Source organism: Nylanderia fulva, unplaced genomic scaffold, assembly GCF_048542155.1.
Source record: "Nylanderia fulva isolate GAGA-0341 unplaced genomic scaffold, ASM4854215v1 Scaffold47, whole genome shotgun sequence".
NCBI classification, from domain to species: domain Eukaryota; kingdom Metazoa; phylum Arthropoda; class Insecta; order Hymenoptera; family Formicidae; genus Nylanderia; species Nylanderia fulva.
The window spans coordinates 1,157,310-1,173,263 of record NW_028190554.1 but is presented as its reverse complement, the minus strand read 5'-3'; the positions used below and the strand labels follow the sequence as shown (position 1 = coordinate 1,173,263).

The 15,954-nt window shown below is 31.5% G+C and overlaps 1 protein-coding gene across 2 annotated transcripts; it reads right to left on the bottom strand.

Moving 5' to 3' along the window:
• Window positions 1–1,493: 1,493 nt before the first annotated feature.
• On the bottom strand, window positions 1,494–12,433 carry Nmnat (nicotinamide mononucleotide adenylyltransferase). Of its 2 annotated transcripts, XM_085486725.1 has the most exons (6): window positions 12,185–12,414; window positions 11,404–11,813; window positions 11,083–11,184; window positions 10,497–10,663; window positions 8,204–8,537; window positions 1,494–1,600 (listed from the first exon to the last, which is right to left on the bottom strand). In XM_085486725.1, exons 1-6 carry the CDS (start codon window positions 12,258–12,260, stop codon window positions 1,571–1,573), a joined length of 1,119 nt encoding a protein of 372 aa, XP_085342851.1. In that variant the 5' UTR covers window positions 12,261–12,414; the 3' UTR covers window positions 1,494–1,570. The 2 variants fall into 2 exon arrangements, with proteins under 2 accessions (XP_085342851.1, XP_029173321.2); XM_029317488.2 differs by having other exon boundaries at window positions 1,565–8,537; window positions 12,185–12,433.
• Between the last annotated feature and the right edge of the window lie 3,521 nt (window positions 12,434–15,954).

Here is a 15,954-nt window from a genome sequence, read left to right as displayed (position 1 = left end):
ATGTTATTCTATTTGAAAAATTGTAAATATTTTTTAAGTTTAAAAATTTTAAAGTTTTGTCAAATGTACATTTTATTTCTTTGGATTAAAAAAAAGACTATTACACGTAGTTTTTTTTTATTTCTCTCTTGTATAGAAATAGAAATACTCTGTAGATTCCACTGCAATCATCTTATTAAGTAATAATAATTTTTTTAAAGAGTATACGTTATAATGTTATTTTTATCTGCTAATTAGAAAAAGATTTGATATTTCTTCATAAAAGTCAAATAAATTGTGTATATAAAAATATGTATATCAAATAAATACTGTATATAATAATATCAAATAATAATAAAAACGTAATTTTTAAATATAAAAATATATATATATATATATATATATATATATATATTAAATATGTATATAGAATGACATGTAGTGTAAAGATGAAGGGCGGGGAAGATAATAAATAGAAAGACAGCTAAATAAAAAAGAAAAAAATTAACAGCGCAAATTTCATTAAACATGCTTCTCTGTTGACAATATATTAATCTTACATGTACAAATATACGCGTTGTTTTTCTATATACAAACATACAGCGTGCCACTTCGATTCGCTCTATTTAATTTGCACTTAATGCACTTTAATTATATATATATATAATTCTCTCTGTAATAATAATTATATCATTTTATAATATAATTATATATGACAATAATCCTGAGACAGAGAGATGCGTAATTTGGGCGATTATTATCGCAACGATATAAATATAATAATTATAATCAAACGCTACTTATATCACAAATTTGTCACTGTTAAACTACACAGTTATATAATACACAAAGTTCTCTGTTATTATTAATTTTATAATTATTATAATTATAATAATACGTCTCGTATATATTTTAAATAATACTTATGATACAGCAATTATAGAGTAACATGTCGATTAATATATAAATATATTAATTATCTTTTAAAGGTTATAAATAATTTTTTTCTTCTGTATTTAAACTATATAACTTTTATTTCTTTCTCTTCTTTTTATAGTTTCTTTCATTTTGGAGCCTTTTTAAATTTCTTTGACGTTTTGACCACTTTTATTTTGGAAAGCTCGCGATGAGAAATCTAGAAATAAAAATAGATATCTAATCTATAATAGCAGTACAATTTAATGATTATTAAATCTCTATCACTTCAAACAGCTCATGCTCAGAAATCTATAAAAAAATAGATAGCCCCAATCTGATAGAATAACATATTAATAAACTCTAAACCTTTTCTCTTTTCAAAAGCTGATGTTTCAAAGATTTATAAAAAAATAGTTGATTTGAAAGCGGAATTAGATATAAGAATGATCGAGATACGTATTCCGCGTGTTCTTGAAACTTTCAGCGCACTCGTTGTTATTATTATTGTTGTTGTTGTTGTTGCTGTTGTTGATGTTGCTGCTATTGCTGGCAGCTATGCTAATGTCCTGATTAAGATCATTAATAGCGCGATTAGAGTTTATAGCAGAAAGAAGAAGCCGGGGGCCGCAGGTTCGGATTGGTCGTGCAGCAACGAGACAGTCAACTACCTGTCTTATAGTAGGCATGCAGGTTTTGTCGTATCCTGGAAAACACACGTCACATGCTCCATCAGAACTGAAAAAATGCATACCGACTCGTCACGTCATTTTGGGTTTTAACATTGAGATTTGCATTTATTATAGTCGCTTAATCGATATTTATCGCAAGAACTTTAAGCGGACAAGAAGTTCAGAATCAAATTTTATATTTCGCATATTTCATCATTGCAAAGCACACAATGATGATTCGACTTTATTTAAAATTTTGTAATGTATTAAAATATCCAATATAATAATTTTCCACATTTCCAATATTTTATAATGATCATACACATTACATTTACAATAGCTTAAAAAAATCGTAGAAGAAATTTTTTCTCGCGAAGGTAAAGTTCATTTTCTGCAAAATCTTATTTTAATTAATTCTTGATTATTGAAAAATGTTTATTTTATGAGAGCATTTCATAAAACTGAAATTTTTTTTAATATGATATTTAACCCAAAAAGACGGATCTCGTTATAACAAAATACACAGATCACCTAAACTCGAACTTTAATAAATGTATACGAACATCAGGGTCGCATGCATTTTCAAATTGAATGAAAGGGCAAACACAACACAAAAATAAGTAGAGCGAACAGAGAGAAGATCATAAAAATCTGTAAGCTGTTAAAAGATATCATAAGAACGCCAAGTATCGAGTCTGAAATGGAGGAAGATCATTTTTTTCCTTTCAAATAATTATTGTTATCAGGCACAAATTGTCGATAATCGTGCAACCCTTTGGGACTCAATGTCGATTTAATTTCAACATTTAAAGATATTTTTACAATTTAGTGTTATTTGTTAATCAAGATGGGAATTATTTATCATCGTTGAAGCGAATGAAGACGCAATACTAAAGTGAAAGGGTACTCTTCGTCAAAACTTAATTCACATTAGCATTCTAAATACTTAGCGCTAATGCAATGGGCCTTTAAAAAATATCATTGTCAAAACATTGTTTAATGCGAATAGAGAGATATTAAGCAGATCAGAAGAAGGGGGACAAACACTATAAAGAAACTTTCAGACGATGAATAATGTCAACATTTGGAATAAGCTGATAATAACAATTGATTAATTAATAAACTACTAACCGCACTACTAATCCTGTAAAAAAATCCTTTGTTTTACATGTAACAAGAAGCCTGACAAGCTTATGATTGATACAATTTCTATTGGTAATATTTAACGATTTATATGCGGTTGAAGCTAAAAATGCACGCGAAATACCTCTTCGTTATAGAGAAAAAATGTTAGTAATAATACAATACTTAGCTGCACATACATACTCCGCATTTGCATGCAAAAAAAAAAAATAAATAGACATACAGATACTGAGTAGAAATGTTGAAAAATGCAAAGGAGCTTATTAATGATTATTACGCCATAATACGGCTTGTTTCACAATTCTTGGCACATCTCTCGTTATTTCCACATATTTCGCATTTAAGATGTCCCGAAAAAACGTGAAAATTGATATATAAGTGTTTCTTGTCAAGTTAAAATTCATCTTTTTTTTTTTACAAAAATGACAAAATGTTTGACGTATATCTTCTTAATTTTCATTATTATCTAGTAAAATCATTAATTAAATTAATTTGTTATAATATTAAAAATTAAAAAATATGTGCCAAACAGAATCGACATTTTTGTTAAAAAATGAATTTTAAATTTGACAAGTTACATTAAGAAACCAGTATATGCTAAATTATTAAATTATAAGTGATAAATATATCAAAGTTTTATATATTAAATGTACCTCAAAATTTAAACCATTAATTAAATTACACCTGAAAGAACACCTGGAAGAATCCACATGTAACGACACATCCAAGAAATAATAATTCCTTCATTTTTCGGGACGCTCTGTATAAATTCAGAGCAAAGCGTTATTCTTAAATCGATGTATCGCTTTGTCACTTATAGCTACAATTGTTCTGTGCAATATTGACTGTAAAATGTTACTAGGATTGTCTTGTTGTGTCATATGCAAGTCTTGCGTAAATCATCCAACAATTTCCCGATTGTTCATCGAGAATAACAGTTTCCATCGTTTTGGTCCTTTCTAGATACCGGGCTATCGATTTCAATATTTTAATAATAATCATGATAAAACTATTTTGCAATAATTGCATAATACTGTTACGGCGTAAATGTTTATGCAAAGCCGAGATGCCGACATAATATAACAAACTTACGTTTCGGCGCTATTATACTATTAATTTGACACTCATTTCTTTTTTCTCCTTTCGTTAAATTAATTATTAAGTATATAATGCACAATATATATAAGATTGCCATATATATTTTGCCATTATATGTAGCAAAATATATTTGAAAAATTTTTCATGCTATGACTTAATTATTAAGTAATTAATTAATCAATTTTGATCAACTTTATATGATATGCCACAAAAAATGCATAAAATTATATTTATTATATGTTCAACCATCGTTGTTTCAAAAAACTATAGATGTAAAAATTAGTTAAATTAGAATTTAGAAAAAGGAAAAAATCTTAACAATTTTATGATACACTGCTACACACATTTTTCCCTGTAAAATATATTGAAATATAATGATATATTCCTCTCTTTCTCTCTCTCTTTTGTTATAAACGTTTTATCGGTTTTTATCAAAGTAATTGTATACGTGCGGAAATACTTGTGTTTAAACACCGATGAAACTTTCATAATATTATTTTAACTCCATTATTTAACATTTTATAATTTTTCTACGTCGCCTTGTATATATTTTGGGTTCTAAGTGACTACAGAAAAATTTTGCGCATTTTTTTCATACTTTTTTGTTCAGTGTTTACGTATTCCAAAAAAACCCAAGATTCTCTTTCTCCATAAAGATTGCTGTCACGTATTTATATCATTTAGTGCGAGACATGACATTTGCTGCTTCGCACATATCGAATTTCTCAACTAATTTCTAATATAAACGCGCGCGATGAATTAGTGCTTGAAATATATATTCCAGCAATCTACTCGTAAAATCCAGCCATTTATGAATATTCAACCAGTTATAAGGCAGTCTCCTTCTCGCTGATGACCTTGATTCCGTGTTGCGTAAGAATCATCTTCACCGCTTCTTTATCTCGAATATTTGACTTGTCGGCTGATCCTTCAGCTTTGTCTGGCTTTTCCGGATTTTTCGTCGAGTCTAAATGATCGGTGGACGAACTCAGACGGTCCACATCACCGGCCGATCTCTGCAGGGATTTGGACCTCTTCGAGTCCTTCGACATCTGCAAATTATCGGCGGATCCGATAAGCGTAGGATCCTTCGCGGTCTTGAGCGCCTTGTCGCCGGCCTTCGGAGACATCTTCGCCAACTGAAGACTGTCCACGGAAGAGTATCGTCTCTTATCCCGCGCGTTTCCATCTTCCTTCTTCCTGAACAGGGAACCCTTTCGGCTGACTCTTCTGGCTCCGCTCGTCAATATGGCAATCTCGTCCTTAGGTATAAAATATAACTCTCGCGGTTGATCCCTCGTCATCGAGGAATCGTGAATGAATAAGGACTGCGGCTTTGCCTTTCCGGAATCTTTCAGCCTCTCCTTCTCCGAGAGCCTACTTCGATCGTCAGCCGATTCGGTGCCGCTCTGAAAACCACAGTTCTCGATCTCGAAGTTGTCATCGTCGTCCTGATGCTGCTCCACGAGTTTGAAAGCGTATCTGTCTATCGGCATGGAATCCTGCTCGAAACTGCCGTCCACTTCGCCGCAGATTCTGCAGAGTTCACAGGGAATCTCCTGAATTTTTCCCTCAAGGTCATCGGCGGACTCCTGGAGGTTCATCGAGCTGCAGATGTCGCATTCGATCGAATCGTTGTCCTCATCGTCGTCAGCTAAGGAGCTACAGGTCGATCTCAGGGTGTAAAACGTTTCCTGATTCGGGCTGCTCACTTCCTCTTCCGTGCGGAAGGTGATCTCGTTCATGTAACAGCAGATCGAGCAAAACTCGTCTGGAATATCGAGCTGCGAAGCACTACTGTTCGTCTTCGTCGACGGGACCCCAAGAAACACCTCCTGGATACGTTTGATAGACTCGTAGCTCTTGGATTTCTTCGAAAACGCGTCGTCCTTCTTCGGCTTTTGCGCGGCAGATTCCTCGGACACGATCATCGAGTCCAAGCTACCCTGAAGAGGCACGTTGTAACGCCGCACCTTTCTCGTGTAGACATCCTTGATCTCGTTGAAGTCACGTTTCGTCCTGTTATCGGCGTCCTTCGTCGTTTTGATCGTTTCCTGTTGAGTTTTATCGTCGCTCAGTTTTACGGTCTTTTGTTCCTGAGTCTTCTTTGGACTCTTCATGGAAGACGTTCTCGAAGGATTCTTCTGGGAGAATTCTTCGGCTCGAGAGAATTCTCGATTGTTGGCAGGTCGAGTTGGCTTCTTCAATTCGACGTAGTTGTCGTGATCCATGTTGAGACTTTCCGTCTTCGTTGAAGGTTTCTTCGAAGAATCGTGGAAGACTGTCTCCAGTTGAGAAATAACACGATCGTTGATAGACCGATCATAATTTTTCATTTCGTCGCTTCTGTAAAATACCTGGCTTTGCTTGCCCTTTTTCGAATTCTTCGTACTGCCGGATGTCCTTGAAGACTTTAGGGAAGATTTCTCGGATCGAGATGTTTCTTGATCGTCGATGAATTTATCTCGATCCTTGATGTCGCGTTCGTCGATTTGAAACTCTCCAGCTTTCCTCGAACTTTTCATCGAAGCCGATCTTGAAGAACCCTGGAAGACTTTTTCCGCGCGAGACGTTTCTCGATCCTTGAATTCGTTGACTTGCTCGAGTTTTCTAGAACTCTTTTCCTTCACGGAAGTCGATCTTGAAGAGCCTTGGAAGACTTTGTCCGCGCGAGACGTCTCTCGGTTTTGAACAATCTTATCTTCTTCTTCTTCTACGTCAGCATCTATATCGTACATTTTTTCCTCTAATCTTTCGAAATTCTTCGCTTTTGCGGAAGAACTTTGCAATTCTTCGGATTCAAGAGTCTCCGGTTCATCAAGGAATGTATAAGTCTCTGTGATCTCAAAGTCACGAATTTGACCTACCCTGACCTTCCTTGGACTCTTGCGCGAGTTCACGATCGATTTAAGGTATTTCCCGTCTATTTCTAGACTAGAGTCGCAAGATGTTCGTTTCTCCGAAGCATCGAACTCGGATTCCGTTCTGCTCACCTTATCGATCTCTCGCGAGACCTTGGATACTTCTTCGGATCGTTTTCCGTTTTCAAGGCTAACCTTCTCGTCCACTTCTCTCTCGGTTTGAGACCATTCCACGATAAACTTCGGTCGGTCTAATTCTTCGGAAAATCTCGCATGATTATCAATCTCTTCGGATGTGAAATATTCAGATTCTCGATTCTTATGAACCATCGTATTGATTAATATTTGACTGCTATAAGTTTGAACATCGCTTTCTTTGGCACTAGTTTTATTATCGTTTGCTCGTTGATCATCAACGCCTTTTAAACTCGATCTCGCGATATATATAGATTCTTCCGTCTCTCCTTCCTCTTCGTTGTACCCATATTGATTAAGTCGATAGTCTTCCTTGTCTACGCTGAAATCGGAGAGTGCGCATTCGTGACGACCATCTAACGATGCGGAGATATTTAGTGATGAAGTGGTCGCCTTATCTTCAAGATGTTCGACTTTATCCAATTCAAGATTGGCTGTTTCCTTTCCGGAAGCGATTCCCGCGTCGTCGATTTCAATGTTATTCCCCTTCGTCTTCTCGGAATTAAGCTGGATTAGTTTTGTATCATCTTTACCTACCTTATCCAGCTGTAGATTTTCTTTAGCCTTATTTCTGTCCTCGTCAAGTTTACTTTTAAGCTCGTTCGTAAGTTTTTCTATCATTAGCTTACGATCTTCTTGTAATCCAACGATACTATTGGAATGAACAGGCTGAACCTTCACAACATTATCGGTATCGACTAAATCTAACTCTATATTCACTGTTTCTTTTTCAGTATTGATTTTTTTACCGCTAACGTCAACTTTCAACCTAGAACTCTTTTCCGATTTGCTAAAAGTAGATCGATCCGCACCTACTTCGCTATCGATCGTATCTAGGGTCGACCTATGTCTGTCTTTTAGGACAAAAGTGCCCTTATCATCTAATCCTAGCTCTACATTGATTATTTCCCTTTCAGAAGTAATTTTCCGATCGCAAATTTTAACTTTATCGTCCTCAGTACTTTCTCTTGTGGGCCAACAACATTCTCCCAACCGAAGTTCACTAGAACTAGGCTGAATCTTCATTATTATCTGACGATCGTCGTTCAAACCTAAGTCTACAACAGCAATTTCCGTCTTGGATCTCAAATGATCTGACACTTCTCTCTGTCCAATCTCAATTTTATCCCTGCCTATGCTTTCTATTAATAATTTACAATCTTCTATCGACACCGGTTCGCTGGAGCTCAACTGGCTAGCTTGAATCTGCATTATTATCTCGTTCGAACCTGAATCCTTAGATCTGAAATTCGACGCGACGCTATCTACTCTCGATTTGTGCGCTTCCTCGGACGAAGGATCGGACTGTAACTTCGCCATCGGTTCGTCAAGCGGACCTACCTCGTCTACGATTCGCATGACGCCGGTTTCGCTGGCGATGACCTGTTTCGCCTGACCGGGATACGCGGCTCTAGCTACATGCTTGACGTTACCGTTGCCGGCGTTGTTGCTGATCGCGTTAATGATGTGCTCGCGAATCTCGTCGAGCCCGCCAGCGTTCTGCAGATTTTTGCGCAGCACCACCGCGTCCGGCACGTCGATGGACGCGGCAATCTCGATCGGGCTCGGCGAGTCCATAATCACATCGCTGGGTGACGGCGTTAGGAACGCGGTTAGATATCGGGGATCTATGTGCAGATAATTGTTCGCGTTCGGCGATGGCAGTTCCAACTTACTTCAGTGTCCAATCGGCAGCGGCAGCGTGAAAAACACGACAATATTTTTTAGAGAATATTCAATCGGTTCAGCCGCACTTTCGTACGATATACAATTCAGTAGGGCGAACTCGTTACGATCTCATTATGTTTCTTTACTCGCAATTGTGAATTATATTAAATTGTTGCATGTAAAGTAGAAAATCTTGTGTCAACTAATTTGCAAATAATCTCCAAGGAAATAAATAAGTAATTAGAAACATTCAGTGTTCTTGACATTTTCATAATCTATCTTTATATTACCATTTAACGGAATTAAATTCTATTACTAATAAAATGTATTTTAATTTCAACTAAGAGGGATACGCAAGTTTCTTTATATATCAGCAACTTTGATATACTTTGATTACTCATCACATCCTTCATATAATAGATAAAATAAAACAAATAAATAAATGGAATTGAGGGGTCGCAACGACTTCACACAACTACTAAAAAATTTTTGCTGTCTCCTCCGAATTCAATTCACTGACTTATATGTATTATCCTTGAAATCTTAATTCAAAATTAAATGAACAAAACTTTATATTCTTATTTTCATTGTCAATAATAAAGTCTTAAATATTTCATCATCAATGTAATCGCAATAATTTTAATTTTTGTTTTTTCAGTGAATAGAATTATTTGAAGTCTATCTATTAATCTTAATAGAAACTTAATTATGATGTCATGTCAACCCTCAGTAGATACCATATGTTCTTGAGCTTTGAAAAAATTTATTGAAATTAAAAATATATTATACGAGAATAAATAGTTCAATGAATTACTTTTAGGTGGGCTTGTCATATATCTTTCATTGTTAATAACAGCAATATTTTTTATATTATGTAATATTATGTAATTTAGAAAATTTCACAAAATCTACTAGAGGGTTATACATACATATACATAAAATATATATATATAAAATTTCTAACACTATTTTATCAAAAAAATGCAAAAAATAATTTTATGAGCTATACATATCAAATATCATTAAAAAATAAAAATAGAAATAAAATAACTTAAACATTAATTAAAATGACGATTCAACAACAAAAATACATACATATATATGGATAAAATGCCTAACAAGATTTATTTAAATTAAAATGCACATTCAGATAAATCTTAAGTTGATTGTAGTAAACAGAATGTAATTCTTTACAAGATTTTTTTGTACATTTAAACTAATTATAGTAAACAAAATATAAATTCTTCTTTATTAAGTATTGTACGTTTTGAAGGAAGACAGGCAAGACTAGATTAAGGAATATCGTACAGCGAAATATCGTACATAGTCCTGTCGAAATTTGGCAATATTACATTGCTGAATATTATGTATATTTATAAAATATTATATATATTATGTATAAATCGCGTCTTTAAGTATTTCATCTTTGTACAATCGCGATAGCTCATTTATAATTGATACTATGACATAAAAAAATAAGACGTAACATTTTTATAGATGGAACAATAAATAGACAATAAGTGATTCCTAATGAAAAATAATATAAATGAAATTAACACTGACGTTAAATAAATTGAAATTAAATAATATAGTTTTCAAAATCTAATAAGATTTTTTTAAGAGTTTCGTGATCTATTAGTTTTTATATCTTATATTTTTATAAATTTTAATTCCAATTTGTATTAGTATCCATTAATTTTGTGTTTAAATTATGTAACTGTAGTTGAAACCAGTTATTAAATTATTAGAGCTATTTCTATTATGTATAATTTTCATCGTATCTTTTTATATCATAGCAAATGCTAATGCAACAAAAATAAATAATACCTTCTTTACAAAATGTGTAAAAAAATTGTAACAATATAGTAATTATACAAATAATATCTACAGAAGCTATTATTAATTAAAATATCACAAACAAACGTATTTTCATTTAAAAAATCTAAACATGACATTCGAGACTCACATTGTTGTATTTGGCGTTCTCGCATCATAAATTTCATGCTTGTAGATATAATCGATGACTGAATCTTGAAGCAGATACTTAACGCTCTGGCTGCGCTTCAGAGCTCGTCTAATTCTTGTTGAGCTAACTTCATTTGGAATCCATTCGGTTACAATACAAATATTGTGCTGAAAATAAAAAAAGTGAAAAATTAATTTCGCGATAATCGGGAAGATTCGCCAAAATAAAAATAATTATTAGTCATAATACTTTTAATTATTTGTAAATTTTATCAATAGTTTTTTTTATAACTGAGAATCTTTTTTTCTCGTATGTAATCCGATAATTATATTTGTTAACACAATGTAAATTCTACATTTGTTTCTCTAAATTAATGTCTTAAAATTCTAGATATTTATTTAGAACATACCAAATAGTAACATGGAACAAGAAACCTATCAATACATCTAAGCAGTATCTTTTCACAGTAATATTCATAGTTTCTAATACTTATAAGACAAATATTCAATAAAAAATAATTTTTTAATATTACATATAAGAATATATTTTGTAGATGAAAAATATATTTAATATTTATTATATTTACCATATGCTTGGAGAGAATATCCGAATCATAAATAAACTTGTTGGGATTGCAACCTTCTCTGGTAATAACTACAAGACCATGTTCACCAACAATAGCGTCAATCTGCAATAAAAAAATTAATTTTTTTGTTTTATTTTAACTTTATAGTGCTACATGGAATAATTTGCAACTATAGAATTTATTTCTAAAATGTACTCAGTTATAGAGATAAAATTAATATTTCTCTCATTTAGAAAAAAAGTAAATTTTACATAATAAGATTGTCAGAATGTCAGAAATTTTTAATTTAATAATTTTTAATATATTTTATACATAGCTCACATCTTCTTCGAGCCAAAGTCCGCAAATACCAAAACTTTCTAAAAGATCTGCACCGCACAGTAATTTGATTTGTATCGGTGTATTATCCGAACTGTTTTTCACATTCTCTGGAATCCATTCTGTGTCATCCATCTGCAAGTGATGCTTGATATCATTGGAATTGCACAGCATGGAATTGAGCAGATTTTGATGGTGTTGCAAGCACAAGCGAGTCTTGGTCCAGCAATTCTGTCTAGTCTCCCATGTGCTAAGTCGAATCCAGTCATTATTCTGCAATGCTAATCGCAACATTGCGCATCTATGGGTTGCACTGGCCAGTTCCTTCTTGGCATACGCATCATTCACTGGAGAAATTACTCCACCGACAACAACATGCGTTCCCATTCGGTGCAAATGATCTCGAGCAATTTCTGAAATATATGTATATATAAATACTGCATATATGTACATGTATAAATATATTATACATTATATATATATATATAATATAAAATTGAGAATTTATATTGCGTATTTACTGTGGTTATTTAAAAATAAGTATAAAGATTTTGTCCAATAAGATATATTGAAAAAAGGAAATTTTTTGAAATATATATAGATAGATAACGCAAATAGATAGGTGGATAGGTCACATTACGCAAACGCGTTAATAACAATTCGTACGCGTGACAACGTGACGTCACACGCGATATGACGGAATATGACGCGACAACATTCGCAGTTCAATAAGAAATAGCATTTATACGAACGGAGAAGACGGCAAATCTGGACGTATACGTACCGAACATTCGCAAATGCATATTCGTCGGCGGATTATAGCTGCCGCACGACATCAGAATTACACGCGTTGGCGCCATTTTGCGCGCTCGTAACTCGAAATAGCATCGACGGCCGACCGCACCTCCGTCACCTTTGAATCGACCCGAGAAACTCCGGCCACGCACCGCGACAACAACTGACACCACAGATTAATAGACAGATCGCCAAAGATCTGGATGAAGGAGAGACCAGCATTTCTCACTGATTTCAGCGCCATATCGTAGTAGTGGTCAATGCAGTAACTATTAATACGTTCCCAAGATAAGAGCGTCTCATGCTCATGAACTCGTCCGGCGGCATGTACGAGATTTATCTTTTGGTAGCGTTCGCGTATTTCGGAAAGGACAGAATTTTATGATGTTATAAATAAATAAATAAATAAATAAATAAATAAATAAATAAATAAAATATTAACCTGACCTATTATAATTATTTTTTAATAAATGTTTCATTATTATTATCATCTAAGTCTAAGTCGTTTAATTAATTTTTAGTTTTTTAATAATTAATTTAATTTATTCTAATCATTTTAATATGTGAAAAATAGTAATACGTATACGTTTTATAATGAATTAATATATTTCGAGAGTCGAATTATATATTTTTAATAATATAAAAGTGTTCAAAAATTATATTTGACTTTTAATTTTAATTATTTTAGCAAAGAGTTCCGAAATCTCTTACACACATAATAGGGATTTTGTTCATCCATATAATTCGCAATTAAGTATATATGTTAATTATTAATTTTAATAATAATACAAAATTAAAATTAAAGGTCAAATATAATTTTTGAACATAAATATATTTAATTCGTTATAAAACGTATACCCGTGATAGTATTTTTCTCGTACAAAAATAACTAGAACAAATTAAATTACTCATAAAAAAATAAAAAAATAATTAAATAATTTATATTATATATGATAATAATAAAACATTTTATAAAAAAAACAGATTCAATAAATATAAGTATATATATAACATGTACTTATATTTATTGAATCTGTTTTTTAATAAAATGTTTTATAAGCTTAGAAAACTTGACTTTGACGTAACTAGCAAATTTTATTTAATTATTTCACGACGGTTTGACGTAATAAAATGTTTTATTATTATTATATAAAATATAAGTTTAAATTCTTTAATTAATTTTTAATCTTTTATGATTAATTTAATTTACTCTAATTATTTTTGTACGAGAAAAATACTATTATGGGTATACGTTTTATAATTAATTTAATATATTTGTGTTTAAAAATTATATTTGACCTTTAGTTTTAATTTTTATTTTATTAAAATTAATAATTAACATATATACTTAATTGCGAATTATATGGATGAAAAAAATCCCCATTATGTGTGTAAGAGATTTCGGAACTCTTTGCTATAAAATAATTAAAATTAAAAGTCAAATATAATTTTTGAACACTTTTATATTATTAAGAATATATAATTCGGTTCCCGAAATATATTAATTCATTATAAAACATATACGTGATATCATTTTTCTCATATAAAAATGACTAGAATAAATTAAATTAATTATTAAAAAACTAAAAAGTAATTAAACGACTTAGACTTAGATGATAATAATAATGAAATATTTTATTAAAAAAAGATTCAATAACTAGTAGGTCAGGTTATAATTTTTTATTTATTTATTTATAACATTATGAGCTATTAAGCTCATCATCTCGTTCGCTCTCTGTCTTGCTTTCATTCGGCAAGTCACAAACGATATATGATACTCGTATGTTCCTACTTCAACTCTCGAGAATCTGAAACAAACGAAACTCGTGTCCAATATACAGGGTGTCCGGTAACTAACAGACCAATGATTACAAATGGATTCTTTGGTCAATTTGGGAACGATTTTTCCTCAGCGAAAATGTCGAAAAAGGTCATCATTTTTTACAACTTTCCAATCTTTGTCATTATGTATCTTTATAACTAAGTCTTAAATTAAAATTTTATTATAGTAAACTCTACCTGAAATTAACTGAAGAATGTAATTATGTTAGACTTTTAACTCCAAAACGTTTAGTTTTCAAAAAACCTATTTTTTTCAATCGCTTATAACTCGAAAATTATTGACTTCTCAACATTTTTGCTAAGGAAAAATCGTCTCCAAATTGGCCAGAGAATCCGCCCTTAATCATTGGTCCGTTAGTTACCGGACACCTTGTATATATTATATAAAAGTGTATAGCACGTCAGAAGCTTGTGAGCTTACAGCGATAAGTAAAAACAATTGCGTATTTATTTCATTGCGTTTATTTGTTTAAACGCGCGCTTTAATTTTTCCAACGTTTTTGCCTGTTTATATTTTAAAGGTCCTCTCTTCTAAAAATCTTGTTTTAAAGATCCTCTCCGCGAGCAAAATTCGAAAACATAAATTATTTAATATTTTTACTTTATTATTTGTAAATCCTCGGTAATTTCAAAATTTTTCTATTTGAAAATTATTAATTTTCTATTGCCAATTAATTTTATCACAGACTTTACTCTTACTCCCATTGCACTTTCGTTTGCGGTTTTCAGTATACGATTTTTTATCGTAGTTACTGAAAATTATTATTGTGAATTATACTTGTGCAGTGATTTGAAGAATTTACAATTTCGTTGAAATTGTTGATTTTTCAAAAAAATTACGAGATTCGCGGAAATTGCGTGCTTTCTTGGCATTTTCTGTTCGCGGCAGGCGGTTTATTTTTGATTGTTGCAAGTGTTTTTGTTTTTTTTTTTTTATTAAAATAGATAATAATAATGTGAAATAAATCACAATATTTGACAGATGTGCATATATATAGAAATTGTAATAATAATAATATTATATCATAAAATTGTAAATTGTTTCAATTTTTTATAGACTGCGATAAAAGATTTTACATTTAGATAAAAAACTGCGGTAAGTAAAAATATAAAATTCTTGAAAACGTAAAAATATTTGATAACGTAAAAAGGTGAACTTTGAAAAATAAGGAACTTAAAAATTGCACTAATAAATGGGCTATATATATGTGAGCCGTGCGCGGATGTATAAGGTGTGTTATATCGAAATTTAATTAATAGAATTGAGAATTAATCCCAATTTTAAGTCTTACAAATGTCCAAGCTAATTTTTTGTACCTCGTGTACATTTTTGAAAGTTATATCGAAAAATTAAATTTCAATATGCGTCTTACATCTCACATTTCGCATACGGCTCACATATAGCCTATTTATCTCTTATACTTTATTTCAACCCTTATAGAAATTTATTACTAGTAACGCCAATTTATCACTTATTTCGAGTAATTAATCACTTTTATTTCGAATACTTAAATTACTGTATATTATAGTATTTTAAATACTCAAAATAAGTGATTAATTGGCGTAGTGATAAATTTCTACAAGAGAATAAGGAGCCTTTAAATTCTTAATGTAAAAAATTTCAAGTAATTTTCTTTAATAAAATTTAATTAAAAAATTTAATTAAAAAATTTTTGAACACTGTGTTATATCACATTTAAAATCGTGATTATTTCAATAAAAAAACATTTTATGTGTAAAAAATATATTTTTTATATTTAATAAATTTTATATATATATATGCATATATGTAAAATATTCTCTCTCTCTCTCTCTCTCTCTCTCTCTCTCTCTCTCTCTCTCTCTCTCTTTCTCTCTCTCTCTCTCTCACACACACACACACACAACAGGGGCCAAATCTCTCAAATTGGTCTCATG

Coding starts and splice junctions, on each gene's coding strand:
- Nmnat (XM_029317488.2), bottom strand. CDS start 12,260: ATGGCGCCAACGCGTGTAATTCTGATGTCGTGCGGCAGCTATAATCCG. Junction 11,814..12,184: donor TATGCATTTGCGAATGTTCG/GTACGTATACGT, acceptor CATATATTTCAG/AAATTGCTCGAGATCATTTG. Junction 10,664..11,082: donor ATATTCTCTCCAAGCATATG/GTAAATATAATA, acceptor TTTTATTTTCAG/CACAATATTTGTATTGTAAC.